Source organism: Rhinoderma darwinii, chromosome 1 (genome assembly GCF_050947455.1).
Source record: "Rhinoderma darwinii isolate aRhiDar2 chromosome 1, aRhiDar2.hap1, whole genome shotgun sequence".
Taxonomy (NCBI): domain Eukaryota; kingdom Metazoa; phylum Chordata; class Amphibia; order Anura; family Rhinodermatidae; genus Rhinoderma; species Rhinoderma darwinii.
Window position 1 is genome coordinate 155,282,488 of NC_134687.1, and position 15,814 is coordinate 155,298,301.

The following is a 15,814-nucleotide window of genomic DNA, read 5'->3' on the forward strand; positions in this document are numbered from 1 at the left end:
GATGAATGCCACTTTTAAGGGCATCTATCTAAACCTACATTTAATGTATATTTTGGGAGCTTTTCCCAATGTCTGCGTCAAATGTATCGCAAAAAACACGATATGAAGTCAGCTTAAAGAGACCATCCAATCCCAGGACAAAATTCTAAATGTGATGGGGTATATAGAGTTATATTACCTGGTGCCCTCCAGTTGTGCATCTGCCGCATTGGAGTCCCTTCTGTGTTGTCCCAAAATGGCCACAGCGCTATACGGACTGAGTCTAAGACACTCCCTTTGTTCTTGGATTGGCCAGAATTGCTCACATAAGCAGCTCTGGCCAATCCAAGAACAGTGGGAGTGCCTCAGACTCATAGTCTAAGAAGTGCTGCAGCCATGTTGGGTCAACACAGAGGGGACCCCAAAGCGGCGGATCCATATTGCTCCATAGATCCTGTAATATTTAAAATGTTGTTGCGGGACCGGAGGGTCGCTTTAAGTCAGTTGCATGTGAAGCAAAACTTAATCACTCTTTTATGCATCTTAACTCCTGTTCTGGCAAAACCAATTGGTAAGGGATTTAAAGAAGTTGTCTCACAAAGACAACAGCTATCAATATGGCCTGTTAGGGGATATGGACATCATAGAGGGGGTTTCACCCCCACTATGAGCTCGAGATGCTAACAAAACAGTGGCTTCTTGCTCTGGCAGACTTGAGCCGTCCATGTATTACATGGATGATCATTACTTGAATTGCCACCATGAAATACTAGAAAAACAAGGAATATTTACAAGGTACAAAACCAACATGAGGCCATACAGGACTACAGTTGCACCTTTTTATGTATTTCTCTCAAATTGGTTTTATTTAGAAACAACAAATACATAGAAAAATGTCTAAAGTCTAAACAATGGCACTGGAGCATGGATGATCAAGTAGGTGACACCTCTCCTCCTTATGGTGAAGAGCAGCCTCCTGTTTAGACTTAAATCCTCAGAGGAGCCGATGACTACCACTAGTGAAATAGAAGCTTTAGAACATTGTTTTTAACAGTTACAGTTTTGTGCAATTTCGGTTTTAAATCGTTGTTACGTTATTATATGAACATGAATTTATTAATCACTTGAGTGAAAGTGCAAATTAATAAGCAACATTTTCAGGAAGCTATTTCTAGTAATTATGTGTTACATGCCAAAAGGATTGGAGAGCAATGTGTAGCTCATGAGCACTAAATCATAGGTAAAAACGTTTTCCTATATTTAATGATTAATGGAACAATCACTGGCATAAAAACAATATGGTGCCTGTTTAAAACACATTGGGGTAAAGGAGCAGTAATAGCTGTTACAGTACATCCGTGAAGTTCCAATTCTCAAATGCACAGTTATCATGGACCTGGGATTTCTTTGGCAACAAGGATTTGTTATATCCAGTACATAAATGTAACTCACATGGAAAACATTTAATGCCCGGAGTGAATGCATCGCTGCACAGTCAGGGCCAGGAAAATCATTGACGTGTATTACTTTAACTCGGACAGTAAAAAAAGTCTTGAATATTTTGCAGCCTCCATTTTGTTACTAAGCACATGAAAAGGAACAACAGATATAAAAGCACATTGCGGTTAAGGTCTCTTCTGGTTTAAACACATACATATGTTTGTACAATGTTTAGTGAAACAGAACTGTAATACAACTTAATGACCAAAAATGTGTTTTGTAGGACAAACAGAAAAACCTGTCACTCCATCCACCCCACAGCATTACAACTGGTCCAAATCTGCCCACTTTCCTGACACTCTTTGCACTTACATGGTGGTGACTCAGACTCAAAAACCAGTGTCCTAGTCGGAAGATGTCACAGCTACTGTGTTATGCAGTTTGTCAAGAACTATGACTAAGCTTTGCTTACCAAAGGACTGTCCTTGTTTTTGTAGGAATACCACTGAACTCTCCAATCTAATTTTTACAAAATTTATTTAGGCATTATCTGTGACTGAAAGGTTGCTAAATCTATTATTTTAGTTTACCTACCAACCTAATGTGTAAAGAACAGATCTGTAGTATTGAGATCAAAGGGGACTTCAGTTTTCACCGAGCTGAGGAAAAGCTGAAGAAGGGTTGGATTGGAACACAACGGAGACAGTGAAGGGTTGGCTTGACACACAACAAAGAAAGAGAAGGCGTAGTCTGGCGCACAACAGAGTTGGAAAAGGGCCAGACTGGCCAGAAACAGCTGTAGAAGGAGTGTTCTTGCACACAACAGAGCTGGAGATTTTTAGTACCAACTTATCATTTAAAGAAACATCAGAATAGAGCTGATCTGGCACACAACAGAGCCGTCGAAGCAATGATCTGGCACACAACAGAGCCAGAGAAGTGCTGGTCTGGCACACAACATAGTCGAAAAAGGGCTGATCTGGCACACAACGGAGCTGTAGAAGGAGTGGTCTGGCACACAACATAGCCTGAGAAGAATTGGTCTGGCAAACAAATGAGCGGCAATAGGGCTTGTCTGGCACACAACAGAGCTATAGAAGGAGTAGTCTCGCACACAACAAACCTGGAGATTTTATGTACCCACTTATCATTTAAAGGAGCATTCTGGGCAAAACTACTATTCTTTGTTTTGGTTTTTTTAAATCCCTGTGTCATGCACCAGCCCCCTCAGGCCCTGCAGTAGGCATAGCACAGTGTATAAGCTTTCCCTAGAGTGTTTCTTTAATACAGGGGTGGGGAACCTTTTTTCTGCCAAGGGCCATTTGGATGTTTATAACATCATTCGCGGGCCATACAAAATTAAACCTAAAAATGAGTCTGCTATATTTGGTCAAAGTTTAATTAACTCCCTTCTAATGTGATGGCTGGAACTGCTTCTCGTGGTGAGACTTGTGATGTTAGCCGGTATTTATGACGTTGCTACTGCGTCAGTCAGTCTAAATCGTAAACCGGTTCTACCGCTCTGTGTTCTGGCTGATTTCCGACCATGAAGAAGAAAACAGCGTAGCTCGCTGAGCTACACAGTTTCTGTAACTCCCATAGTAGTGAATGGCAGTTACGGAAGCAGTGTAGCATGCAAGTTACGCTGTTTCCGTAACTACTATTCAGTTCTATGGGACGTACGGAAAAAGCGTAGCTCAGCAAGATACGCTGTTTTCTTCTTCATGGTCGGAAATCAGACAAGTCAGCCACAACACAAAGAGGTAAAACGGGGTTTAGGGAGCCCGCATCTATCTGACATTTATGACATATTTAGTGGATATATCATAAATGTCCTTGATGAAAAAAAACAACTTTAATTTACCTGACCTCACTTCATGCTTTTAGGACAGGTCCTATCCTATGTCTACACTACAGCTAAATTTCTATATTTGGGCCTCGGCTAAGGTTCTAAATTTTAGGTCAGGAGCAGGAGGGGGGCAGATAGAGCCGAGTACTGTCATTCACTATGGACTGTACCGGCCCTGGAGTGGACCAGTCCGGTCACCTGACCTCACGTCAGGTGACCGGACTGGTCCACTCTTGGGCCGACACGCACCGACCTCATTCAGGCCGTCGCTGCCATACTTGGCTCCGAACTGAGCCGGGTAGCGAATGACGCGGCGGCAGTGCAGTCTGAGTAAGGTCAGGCCGGATGTTCCTCACCCCTGCTTTAATATTATGTGAATATAAGCATTCTGCGAATCCTGGAAAAATTTTAAGGCCATTAATTAATGCGAAAAGATATGCAATTATTGTACTTTAAGAGTCTAGAGGTGGGAGATAAAAATTGAATTGACATATAATTAAGTGACTATTCCACTTTTAGTTGAAGGAATTATTAACTACGATTTTGTAGTAGTAAAACTTTTAAATGAAAAATAATGGCGCACATAGCAGGTCACAGCATCAATGTATTAGCAGTTACAGGAAATGCTTGGAAATCCTTCAAGTAAGCTCCCTTGAGTCTTGCAGCCAATGCATGTAGTAATAATCCATCTCTGCCTGTACAAGGCCAGAATTCAGAATTATTTCCATGACACAACCTTATTTTTACCATCACAATACACTTTCCTTCTGAATAGATGTATTTTTTGTTAATAAAAATGTTGTAACATCTGAGAGAAAAATAATGAATCAATGAACCTGCCAACAATAGCTGGAAGAAGAGTGCCATGAACTGCTTAGCCAAGCATCCGCTATCATGTGCCATGTATTAAATGGATTTTGTTTGTAAATGTCCAGGCTTCACACTGTTAATCAAACATGGCATCAAAGATATATATTTTACACTTCTCATCATTGAAATTGCAACACCAAGAAGGGCAAGCTGTATGATTATGCAAATCGAGGAAGTAGAAGGTGTCGCTAAGATCTGCAAATGATCACATTTTCAAGCACTTGGCGCCAATCTGTAGCATGTGTGAGGGGCATAAAAGCCAGATTGAAAGCAAAGTTTTTTAGCCGCATGAAACCTCAAAGACCAGATCAAATGGTGTAGGATGATTGTGCGATGCCTCCTGTTCCTCGACGTTGCAGTTATAAACACTTGTTGCAAACTGAGAGGGACAGAATCTTTGAACTGAGAGACATTGGTATGTCACTCCGGCAGATCACTACGCGCCGAGGCCGAGATGTCAGCACTGTTCAACATTGCATGTCCCGGAGAACAACAATAAACGGGAAGGACAGCAAGAGGTGCGAGGAGACGAACCTCTGCATGGACAGATCATCGGATTGGAAAAATGGCGCATAGTGATCCATTCTGTACTGAAAGTGAAATTTGACATCACCCCCAAGCCTAGAGCGGCAACCAATATCGACACAAACTATCAGAAGGCGTGTGCACGAAATTGGGCTACGAGCCAGACATACAGCTACTGGTGTTCCATTGACCACACGCCACCGCTCTCAAAGGCTAAGATGGTGCACAGCAATACAGCAATGGAGGCTGGAATGGAGGTCTATCCTTGAGCAATGAGTCCCGCTTTTGTTTCAGACACAATGATAGCCAGAGATTTGGCTGGAGAACACATGGGCTACGCCATGAAGAGACATTCACAAGGGAAAGTTACACCAGACCGAATCCCAAGATTTTGGTGTGCGGTGGTATAATGTATGGTAGCCGGACTCACTGGGCCGTACCGCGTAGCAGGATAGCAGCTGGTATATACGCAAAGTCTATAGTTCAGAAAGGTTACCTGAGGCAATGTAGACAGTAGTGGTGGTTTCAGGCAAGATGAGGCTTTGGCAGTAGAGGCACGGGAAACACTGGAACTGGAAAACACTAGGAGACCATATGCAATGACAAACTAAGGGTAACACAAAAACGCTCAGGCAATGATGGAGAGGGCAGAGCCCATTTTATAGTCCAGAGGCATTCTGGGATAATTGTAGCTATTCTGCAAATGTGCGCATACGCGTGCACCTTGCATGAGACAATGTCCGGACCAGGAAATGAGTGCCGGCGTCTCCCAGGAGGGAGATGCTGCCGGGAACTCGCTCGTCCATGGTCGCGGCCGTCAGAGGATAGGTCAGGACGACAGTCCGCAGCTGTCATGCTCATGGCCGCGGGCCATCTGGCTCACTCACCTGACGCCCGCATCCATGGAACTCTGAGCGCTGGTCCTCATCTCCTCCTCAGGAGATGCCAGCGCTCACTTCCGCTTCTCCCGGCCGGGTCCTGTAGGGTGAAATTAGTCAAAATTAGCCCCTGGACTATAAGAGGGGCCCAGCCCCTTCCTACCTTGCCTGAGCCTTGTTGTTGTTGCCCTAGTCTGTGAAAGCAAATGGTCTCCTAAGTGTTTTCCAGTTCCCAGTGTTTCCCTTCCTGCTACCTGTAACCTGTATCCCGTGCTATGCTGGTCAAGTACCGTGTTGAGCTGAAGTCGAGCTGTGCTGTATACCATGCCTGTCCTGCTACACAATGCCTGGTGCCTGCCCGCTACCTACTCCCAGCCGAGCCTGTCTTGCTACCATCTGAGCTACCACAGGTACCACAGGTAGTTCCAGCTTGGAACTATAGACTGTGACCTGTGTCCTGTTGGCCAGCTGCCATACCGTCAAGGCGGTACAGTCCAGTGGATCCACGTACCCAACGTGACAGCGGCCATAGACATTACAGTATCCCCCCTCTTACGCCCCCTCTTCTTGGGATCAGAGCGGAAGAGAAACTTCTTCATGAGGGCAGGAGCATTGATGTTCTCCTTTGGCTCCCATGACCTCTCCTCTGGGCCAAATCCCCTCCAATCCACCAAATAAAATATTCTTCCTCCTACTCTCTTGGTGTCCAAGATCTCCCTCACCTCGAATGTCCCTGACGACCCGCTAGGAGCCACGGCGGAACTAGGAGTCTTGGAGTAGCAATACACGTATGAATCCCCTCTCTAAATTCTCCTTCATATAGGCAGACATCGACTGGGTCTCAGGTAAGGAGAGAGGGTATACTCTACCGTGAGGAGGAGATGAATAAGGGACCAAGTCAATAGGACAATCATACGCTCGGTGTGGTGGCAACGTCTCTGCCTCCTTCTTGTTGAAGACATCCGAGAACTGAGAGTAACAAGAGGGCAACCCTGCCAATGATTGATGCGGAGGAGGCTGAAGCGGATGGATATGCCCCAGACAGCAGTTGAGGCACTTGGAGCCCCACTGAAGAACCACTCCGGAGTTCCAATCCAGGACTGGGGCGTGTATACGGAGCCAAGGAAAACCCATCAGCACGGGGTTGACGGCCTTGGGTAGGACAAAAAAGGGGATGAGGAATAAAGGGCTCCCACTTGAAGCCTCAGCGGATTCGTCACAGACAATATTGGGTTGGGCAGCGGCAGTCCTTATACTGAGGCAACGATCAACGGCTTCTCCAGAATGGTAGTGGGCAAGTGAAAAAGATCCACAAGGTTTCCGCATATAAAAGTCCAGATAGGCAGAGGCCAGGTGGGACCTCTCACCAGTGACAATAGTCACAGGGATGGACAGCTTGGAGGAGAGTTCTCTGTCAAATGCTGTATCGCCCAGGGTTGTCTCTCCATCCAATCCTAGGCGTTGGAGTTTTTTTGGTTTCTGGGGACACAGACGCACGACATGGCGAGCGAGGCCGCAATATAGACAAAGTCCAGAAGTGCGGCTGCGCTGTTTCTCCTGGACAGATAGTCTAAGCTGATCTACTTGCATCGGGACCTCGGGTGACAGATGAGGACAAGAGGGGTTGCTGGAAGTTGTGAGCCAACCTAGGAAGACTTCTCTCTCGATCAGTGGCGTAACTACCGCTGTAGCAGCCATAGCAGCTGCTACGGGGCCTGTGGCATGAGGGGGCCCGTGTCACCCGCCAGCACGGGTGGCCGGAGGCTCCGCTAGCAGACGCTATGGCTGCTACAGTGCGACGCCCCTTAACACTACGGCAGAGCAGGGAGGTATCTCCCCGCTCTGCCATTAAACAAAAGACATGTATCCCCTATCCCCAGGATAGGGGATATATGTGTGATCGCTGGCATTGATAGCGAGAACGGGGGACCGAAAGTCCCCTGAAGTTCTCCACAAACCTCGGACTTCCGGGGTCTGTGTCGGCAGCTCCGTAGAAATGAATGGAGCGCCGGTCGCGATTGTGCGCATGCGTGACCAGCGCTCCTCTCATTTTTATTGAGCTGCGCACACTCCGGAAGTCAGAGGATAGTCATGGAGAACTTCAGGGGACTTTCAGTCTCCCGTTCTCCCTATCGCTGCCAGCGATCACACATGTATACCCTATCCTGTGGATAGGCGATACATGTCTTTTGTAGGACACACTATAGCTCAGATTTTTTTTGGGGGTTGGGGCATGGCGTTACCTACAGGGGGGCTGTATAGCGTTACCTAGAGGGGGGCTGTATAGCATTACCTACAGGGGGGCTCGATAGCGTTACCTACAGGGGGGCTGTATGGCGTTACCTACAGGGGGGGCTGTATGGCGTTATCTACAGAGGGGGCTGTATGGCGTTATCTACAGAGGGGACTGTATGGCGTTATCTACAGGGGGGTGTATGGCGCTATCTACAGGGGGATGTATGGCGCTATCTACAAAGGGGGCTGTATGGCGTTATCTCCAGGGGGGTCTGTATGGCGTTATCTCCAGGGGGGTCTGTATGGCGTTATCTACAGGGGGGGCTGTATGGCGTTATCTACAGGGGGCTGCATGGCGTTATCTACAGAGGGGGCTGTATGGCGTTATCTACAGGGGGCTGTATGGCGTTATCTACAGGGGGCTGTATGGCGTTATCTACAGAGGGGGCTGTATGGCATTATCTACAGGAGGAGGGCTGTATGGCGTTATCTACAGGGGGGTCTGTATGGCATTATCTACAGTGGGGGTATGTATGGCATTATCTACAGTGGGGGCTGTATGGCGTTATCTACAGTGGGGGCTGTATGGCGTTATCTACAGAGGGGGCTGTATGGCGTTATCTACAGGGGGATATATGGCGCTATCTACAGGGGGATGTATGGCGCTATCTACAAAGGGGGCTGTATGGTGTTATCTACAAAGGGGGCTGTATGGCGTTATCTACAGGGGGGGCTGTATGGCGTTATCTACAGGGGGGCTGTATGGCGTTATCTCCAGGGGGGTCTGTATGGCGTTATCTACAGGGGGGCTGTATGGCGTTATCTACAGGGGGGCTGTATGGCGTTATCTCCAGGGGGGTCTGTATGGCGTTATCTACAGGGGGGACTGTATGGTGTTATCTACAGGGGGGGCTGTATGGCGTTATCTACAGGGGGATGTATGGCGTTATCTACAGGGGGATGTATGGCGCTATCTACAGAGGGGGCTGTATGGCGTGATCTACAGGGGGGCTGTATTGCGTTATCTACAGGGGGCTGTAAAAAAGGCACTATCTACAAGGGGGGGGTTTTGTGACACCCAGGGGAGGGGGGCCCCAGTCAAAAGTTTGCTATGGGGCCCAGTCTTTCCTAGTTACGCCCCTGCTCTCGACGAACCTCTTGGGATCTTTCTCTGAGCCTCATGTCAACCTGGTTAGCAAGTAAAATTAGGGCGTCCAAGGTAGGCGGTAGATCACGAGCAGCCAGTTCGTCCTTGATCTCAGATAACAGACCATGCCATAAGGAAGCTACTAACGCCTCGTTGTTCCAGGACAGCTCTCCTGCCAGTGTCCGGAACTGGATGGTGTACTCGCCCACGGAGGTGTCCTCCTGGTGAAGGTTCAGTAGAGAGGTAGCTGCCGACGAAACTCGTCCAGGCTCCTCAAACACGGGGAATAACCGCAGGAACCCCTGGAAGTCTCAGGTCCCTGTCGTTCCCAAATTGGGTTCGCCCACGCCAGGGCCTTGCCGGCAAGCAGAGAAACAATGAAGGCGATCCTGGATCCGTCCGAGGGAAATGCTCTGGCGTGCAGTGTGAAGTGGATATGACACTGGTTGAGAAATCCCCTGCATGTGCTTGCGTCGCAGTTAAAACGAGGCGGTAGTGGCAGCGAGAATCGAGGATCAGAACTGGTGCTGCCAGGAGGTGTAGCAGGAGGATCAGCCGGAGAAGCTGGAAGAGGAGCAGAGGAAGAAGTAGCTAGCACCCCCAGCTGTCGTGCCATGGAGTTTACTGCCACAAGGAGTTGATCCTGTCGTGTTCGCAGGTCCTGCAGGTCCGCTTTCATGGTTTGAAGAGGTGACAGGCCCTTAAATTGACCAGCGGGGTTCATGCCCTGAGCGTAATATCACAGCGCGGGGTGTGGACCCACTGGGCCGTAGCGGGATAGCAGCTGGCCAAAGAGGTATATACACAAAGTCTATAGTTCAGAAAGGGTACCTGAGGCATTGTAGACAGTAGTGGTGGTTTCAGGCAAGATGAGGCTCCAGCAGTATACAGACAGCCCGCGGGGTGCAACACAGTAGATGCAGCGGAGGGCACAACATGACTCAAACTCTAGAAGGTACAGAGGCACGGTAGCATGGGATACAGGGTACAGGCGTCAGGAACAGGAAACACTGGAACTGGAAAACACTAGGAGACCATTTGCAAGGACAAACTAAGGGTAACACAACAATGCTCAGGCATTGATCGAGAGGGCAGAGCCCCTTTTATAGTCCAGAGGCATTCTGGGCTAATTGCAGCTATTCTGCAAATGTGCGCGTACCGTCCCTTTAAGGCCGTGCATGCGCGGGCGCCCGCACCCTGCGAGAGACTGTGTTCGGACCAGGAAGTGAGTGCTGAAGATGCCGTCGGAAACTCGCTCGTCAATGGCCGCGGCTGTCAGAGGGCAAGTTAGGATGATGGTCCGTGGCCGTAGACGTTACAGCCAGGCCGCATGTTGCTTTTGCTGCTGTGAGAAGCCTGCGTGGCCTAAACGTGCTACCATAGCCCGCAGCGTCTCCGGAGTTGTCTCCCTTTGAGCACATCTGGGACGTCATTGGTCAGCAATCGCAAAGGGAGCTGCCAGCAGCCAATATTGATGATTTGCATGCCCAAGTGCATTCAGCGTGGCATAACATTCCTTTAGACAACCATTAATAGCCTCATTGATAGAATGCCAAGGCGTGTAAGTGCGTATATTTCTTTTCGTGCTGAATAATTTAATGGGTTTGGAATATTTTGTTCCCATTTTTATTTAATTTGCATAAACATAAAGGTAGCTTGTCTCATCAGCATACACAAAGTTTAGAACAGAAAATAAATGTTTCAAGTAACAAAAGTCCAAGTATAACTCACACAGTCCAGCCCTTTTCTTTACGGGTTAGCTTTCACCCCTCTGTTAGGCCTGATTTACACGAGCGTGTGCGTTTTGCGTGCGCAAAAGGCACTTGACAGCTCCGTGTGTCATCAGTGTATGATGCGCGGCTGCATGATTTTCGCGCAGCCGCCATCATAGAGATGAGGCTAGTCGACGTCAGTCACTGTCCAGGGTGCTGAAAGAGTTAACTGATCAGCAGTAACTCTTTCAGCACCCTCGACAGTGAATTCCGATCACCATATCGAGTAACCTGTTTAAAAAAAAAGAGGTTCGTACTTACCGAGAACTTCCCGGCCGTTGCCTTGGTGACACGTCCTTGGTGACGCGTCCTTGGTGACGCGCCTCTCTTGACATCTGGCCCCACCTCCCTGGATGACGCGGCAGTCCATGTGACCGCTGCAGCCTGTGCTTGGCTTGTGATTAGCTGCAGCTGTCACTTGGACTGAATTGTCATCCCGGGAGGTCAGACTGGAGGAAGAAGCCGGGAGTTATCGGTAAGTCAGAACTTTTTTTTTTTTTACACGTTCACGTATATTGGGATCGGAAGTCACTGTCCAGGTTGCTGAACCAGTTTAACTCTTTCAGCACCCTGGACAGTGACTGTCTCCTGCCGGGTTCGGTCAAAACGAGTTCGGCCGAACCTGATGAAGTTCGGTTCGCTCATCTCTAAGACACTCTGTTCGGATGTTTGTAAACAGAAAAGCACGTGGTGCTTTTCTGTTACATTCAGTTTGACAGCTCTTGCGCGAATCACGCAGTTCGCACAGAAGTGCTTCCGTGCGACCTTCGTGGTTTTCATGCACCCATTGACTTCAATGGGTGCGTGATGCGCGAAAAACGCACGATTATAGAACATGTTGTGAGTTTTACGCAACGCACTCGCGCTGCGCAAAATTTACGCATTGTCTGCACTGCCCCATAGAGTAATATAGGTGCGTACGACACGCGTGAAAAGCACGCGCGTCGCACGCGCGTATATTACGCTCGTGTAAATGAGGCCTAAATCTGAGGTCTGTTCAGCCACCCACCAGTCTTCCCACTCTTGTTATTTAATCACCCTGCACCTGTGTGTTGGGAAGACACTATATTAACCTCTTAATAGGCATCTAGGAATATATCTCCCTTGGCAGATTAACCCCCTCAACCTGTTACAATAGGTATCTCCATTGACTTTGATCTCTTCAGAATATTTCTGTTTCCGGAGTTTTATAGCCAACACAACCAAAGTTGTCTATGAAAATACCAGCAGAAGTTATAACACTGGTTTCCTTATCCACAGCCAGCAAACTGAAATTGCCCAACTGGACATTCCCATGGCTGCACAAAACTGTTTAACATTGTTAATAATTGTCATTTTTTTATCCACAGTTTGTGGATCTTCTTATCAAAAAGTGTCTATTGACCACTGATTAACTAGGCCTGTTCTCCCAGTAGTGAAAGAAAAGCCATTCAATGTGTCACAATTTGCTCAACAGGGCGCCAGCTAAATCCTTCTGTGTTACCTTAATGTTGATCACATTGTCCCTGAGAGCATGCCACTAAAGTTCCCTATGTTCTCTAAAGTCCTCTAAAGTGCATTAGGTACGAACTGCCCCAGCTACGGAGCCCTTATGACAGCTACATATGACATAACGGTGACAGCCTTAGATGATGTTGTCCACCCGTCTCCAACCTCTGCTGGTTCTCTTGCGTCTGTGCCTCTGCCACTTACCTCTTTCATGTTCCCCTTAAAATTTAGCAGGCACAAACTAGGCCAACATGGGAGCGTTATGTTATATGGACATCACATGATACTACCGCAGAGGCCCAGTGTACAAACGCTTTAAAGCCACTATTAAACATATTTTGGCCAAACGCTGGAAATTTCATTGCATAATGCAGAAAAGTTATTTTCAATGTAGTTTATTCACTTTTAAATAAATGAACTACCCTAAAAAAGCACAAAATAATAATCATGACAAGCTTTACAACAAGAAATGTATGAAATGGATGGAAAACTCTTACAGAACTGCTTTCAATTAACATTATCATAAACGCTCACACTTTAGCGGAGTCTTGAATGCTGTAAACTTGCAGTATTGCAATGGTGTTTTCACCATGTAACAAGGTGGCTATTGTGCACTGAAATATTAACGTCAGCCTCTCAATGGGAAAATTTGCCGTGCCTTGCATTTAATCACTTTATTTGCTTTGTTGGCTTCATTGAATCAAGTCCTGTATGACCTCTACTGCTCTGTATTTGAAACTCCCTTACATATTCCATTAATATACACACATCTATGTATAGCTCTGTGTTTTTAGCAATGTGGGAGACCTGGTGATCAAAAACATCTATATTGGCTTCTTACTATTATACTACCATAGTATTCTAAAATATACCATACACTCCAACATACATGGTGTGTAGTACTATAGGGGCATATACTGAGGAGGAAGGACCTCAAACCAATATTCCCCCACTTTCCCCCAGATGGGAGATCATTCACTATATATGAAAACCTTTATCTCTTAAAGCAGTAAATTGTAGACATGACAAGAATTACATCATTTATATCATAGTGACGTGTAAAAGAATGAGGTATCACATACACAATGAAACATTTAAATGCTATGTAAACTTTTGAAAGGAATTTTTCTTTTTTAGAAGGTCAATCAGTGGGATTGGTGCAACTTTTTATTAAAAATTATTTTCACTTTTTGAGATACAGCTGCTTTGTATTCTGTATACAGAGCAGCTGTATCGTTCGCTAAATCCTGTTCCCGTCAGGTCCATGGGCCTGACAGGTTCAGTGTCAGCGGGACCTGCGAGTCTCTGACACACAGGATCGAATTGCTACCGATAACATCTATGTAATAGATTACAGGTGAATCCTGCATGTCAAAGACCCACAGGATCCGCTGACACTGAACCCATCAGTCCTGATGGGAACAGGATTTAGCGAACGATACAGCTACTCTGTATACAAAGTACAAAGCAGCTGTATCTCAAAAAGTATAAATATTTTTTAATAAAAACTAATTATAAAGTTTCACCAAACACACTGATTGAACTTTTTATTTAAAAAAAATAAAAATAAATCCCTTTCAAAAGGTTTACATAGCCTTTAATGATGTCTATGGAAAAAAAATCTATGAAAGTAGCCAATAAAGGATATGATTGTTTTTTTTTAAACCAGATTTACTTTGACTAAACATACCAGAAGTTTGTTGTTACCCATGGCCATATCATTATATGTTTTCACACATAAAGTAACTGCATTTCATTAATAACTTACCAGTGATATTAATCTGCCGTCTTCTTTCATTGCAAGGTATCGGTTTGCAGTTATCCCCTTGATTGATACAACGCCCCGCTCTTCTGCTTGAAGCTGTAATTTTACTGAAAACCAAAGAAAATTGGGTAACGTATATCAACCACTGTACAGACATAGTTTCAGAAAAGATACTCAAATTTTTTTTTATGTGCAGTTTTTGCACAAATATTGTTTTTACATCTTTGTAATAATTGATATGGATTCATTTTTTTTTTTTAGGAACCTAAAAAGTGTTTCGGTAAAATAAAAAAGTTACAGTTATTTTATATGAGCAACTGCTCTGACTTCTGCCACCTGCTAAAAGTAATAACCACACAATTTATTTAAAGGCAATAACACACAGAGAGCCATAGTGAAGCTGAGGGGGAGGAAGCTGCTGTTTGCACTCCTAAGGGTATGTTCACACGGCCAAATTTCAGACGTATACGAGGCGTATTTTGCCTCGTTTTACGTCTGGAAATACGTCTCAAATACGTCGGCAAACATCTGCCCATTCATTTGAATGGGTTTGCCGACGTACTGTGCAGACGACCTGTTATTTACGCGTCGTCGTTTGACAGCTGTCAAACGACGACGCGTAAAAATACAGCCTCGTCAAAAGAAGTGCAGGACACTTCTTTGGACGTTTTTGGAGCTGTTTTCTCATAGACTCCAATGAAAACAGCTCCAAAAACGGACGTAAAAAACGCCGCGAAAACGGCGTGAAAACGCCGCGAAAAATGCGAGTTGGTAAAAAAACGTCTGAAAAGCAGGGTCTGTTTTCCCTTGAAAACAGCTCTGGATTTTCAGACGTTTTTGTTGACTACGTGTGAACATACCCCAAGTTTCAACAATATATTTGTTTTTTTAAAGGGAACCTGTCACCAGCATTCTGACCTATCAAACCAGCAATACCTGGTGGAAGATAATGATGTAACCTATAAGTATCTTATAAGTCTGCTCTGTACCTTTAGTTTTAAATTTTTTTGTGTTTCTGTGCCGTATGCTAATGAGCATAAAAGAATCATTCATTCGAAAAGAGTTATATCTCCATTCCTCAAGCCTTTCAGTTAACCCCGCCTCATTACTTTTAATTGACAGCTCTTCGCCTCCCCCAGCACACATGAAATACCGCTCTTGCTCATCGATGTCCTGTTCTGGTGCGTGCGCACCACGAGACAACATAGCGGCACATGCGCAGTAACTAGATTTAATGTCCGGACGAAGCAGGGAAGGGTATCAGACCATGTATGACGGGTGCATGCGCGCTATCTCAGACAAGGTTTTTGCATTGAGGGCAGGCCAGTTTTCAGCGCTGGTCATGCATAAGAAGTGGAACGAACGAGACTGACGGATTATTACCACAAAAAACACAAAATGTTAGCAGACCGTTATTTACTGTCGGAGGAGTTTAGGGGAGGGGATAACGGCAATGAACTTTTGACAGCAGTGGCCAGTGAAGGGTGAGTAGACTTCAATAGGTGAAATACTGGTGACAGGTTCCCTTTAAGTTCTAAGCTCAAATACATTTGAGAAAAGACTAGACAAAAGACTGGTTGTATTTTTGAATTTAATACTACTAGTAGTATTTGACACATTATATACAGTCTAATATCTGCGAAAGGGACCAGAAGAATTACACCCACATTGGTTTTTACGATATTAGTTATTTTATAAACTAGCTGCTCATTAACAGATGATAAAACTGTTCTGATTGATTGAATAATTGATTGATTGAGCTGACAAAATTAGTTTGTGCTCAGTTTCTGAAAAGCTTATTGCCTTCCTGTTGACAATTTCACAAAAAAAGCGATCTCAACAGAATAAAAAAATGCCAATATCTCT

At 45.7% G+C, this 15,814-nt stretch overlaps 1 protein-coding gene across 1 annotated transcript in view; it reads right to left on the reverse strand.

The window, feature by feature from the left end:
• Window positions 1–15,814, reverse strand: part of FGF2 (fibroblast growth factor 2) — a 76,197-nt gene that overhangs the window by 23,178 nt on the left and 37,205 nt on the right. The window contains exon 2 of the mRNA XM_075860483.1: window positions 13,952–14,055. Coding sequence (XP_075716598.1) covers window positions 13,952–14,055 — 104 coding nt within the window. The remainder of the gene's footprint in view (window positions 1–13,951; window positions 14,056–15,814) is intronic.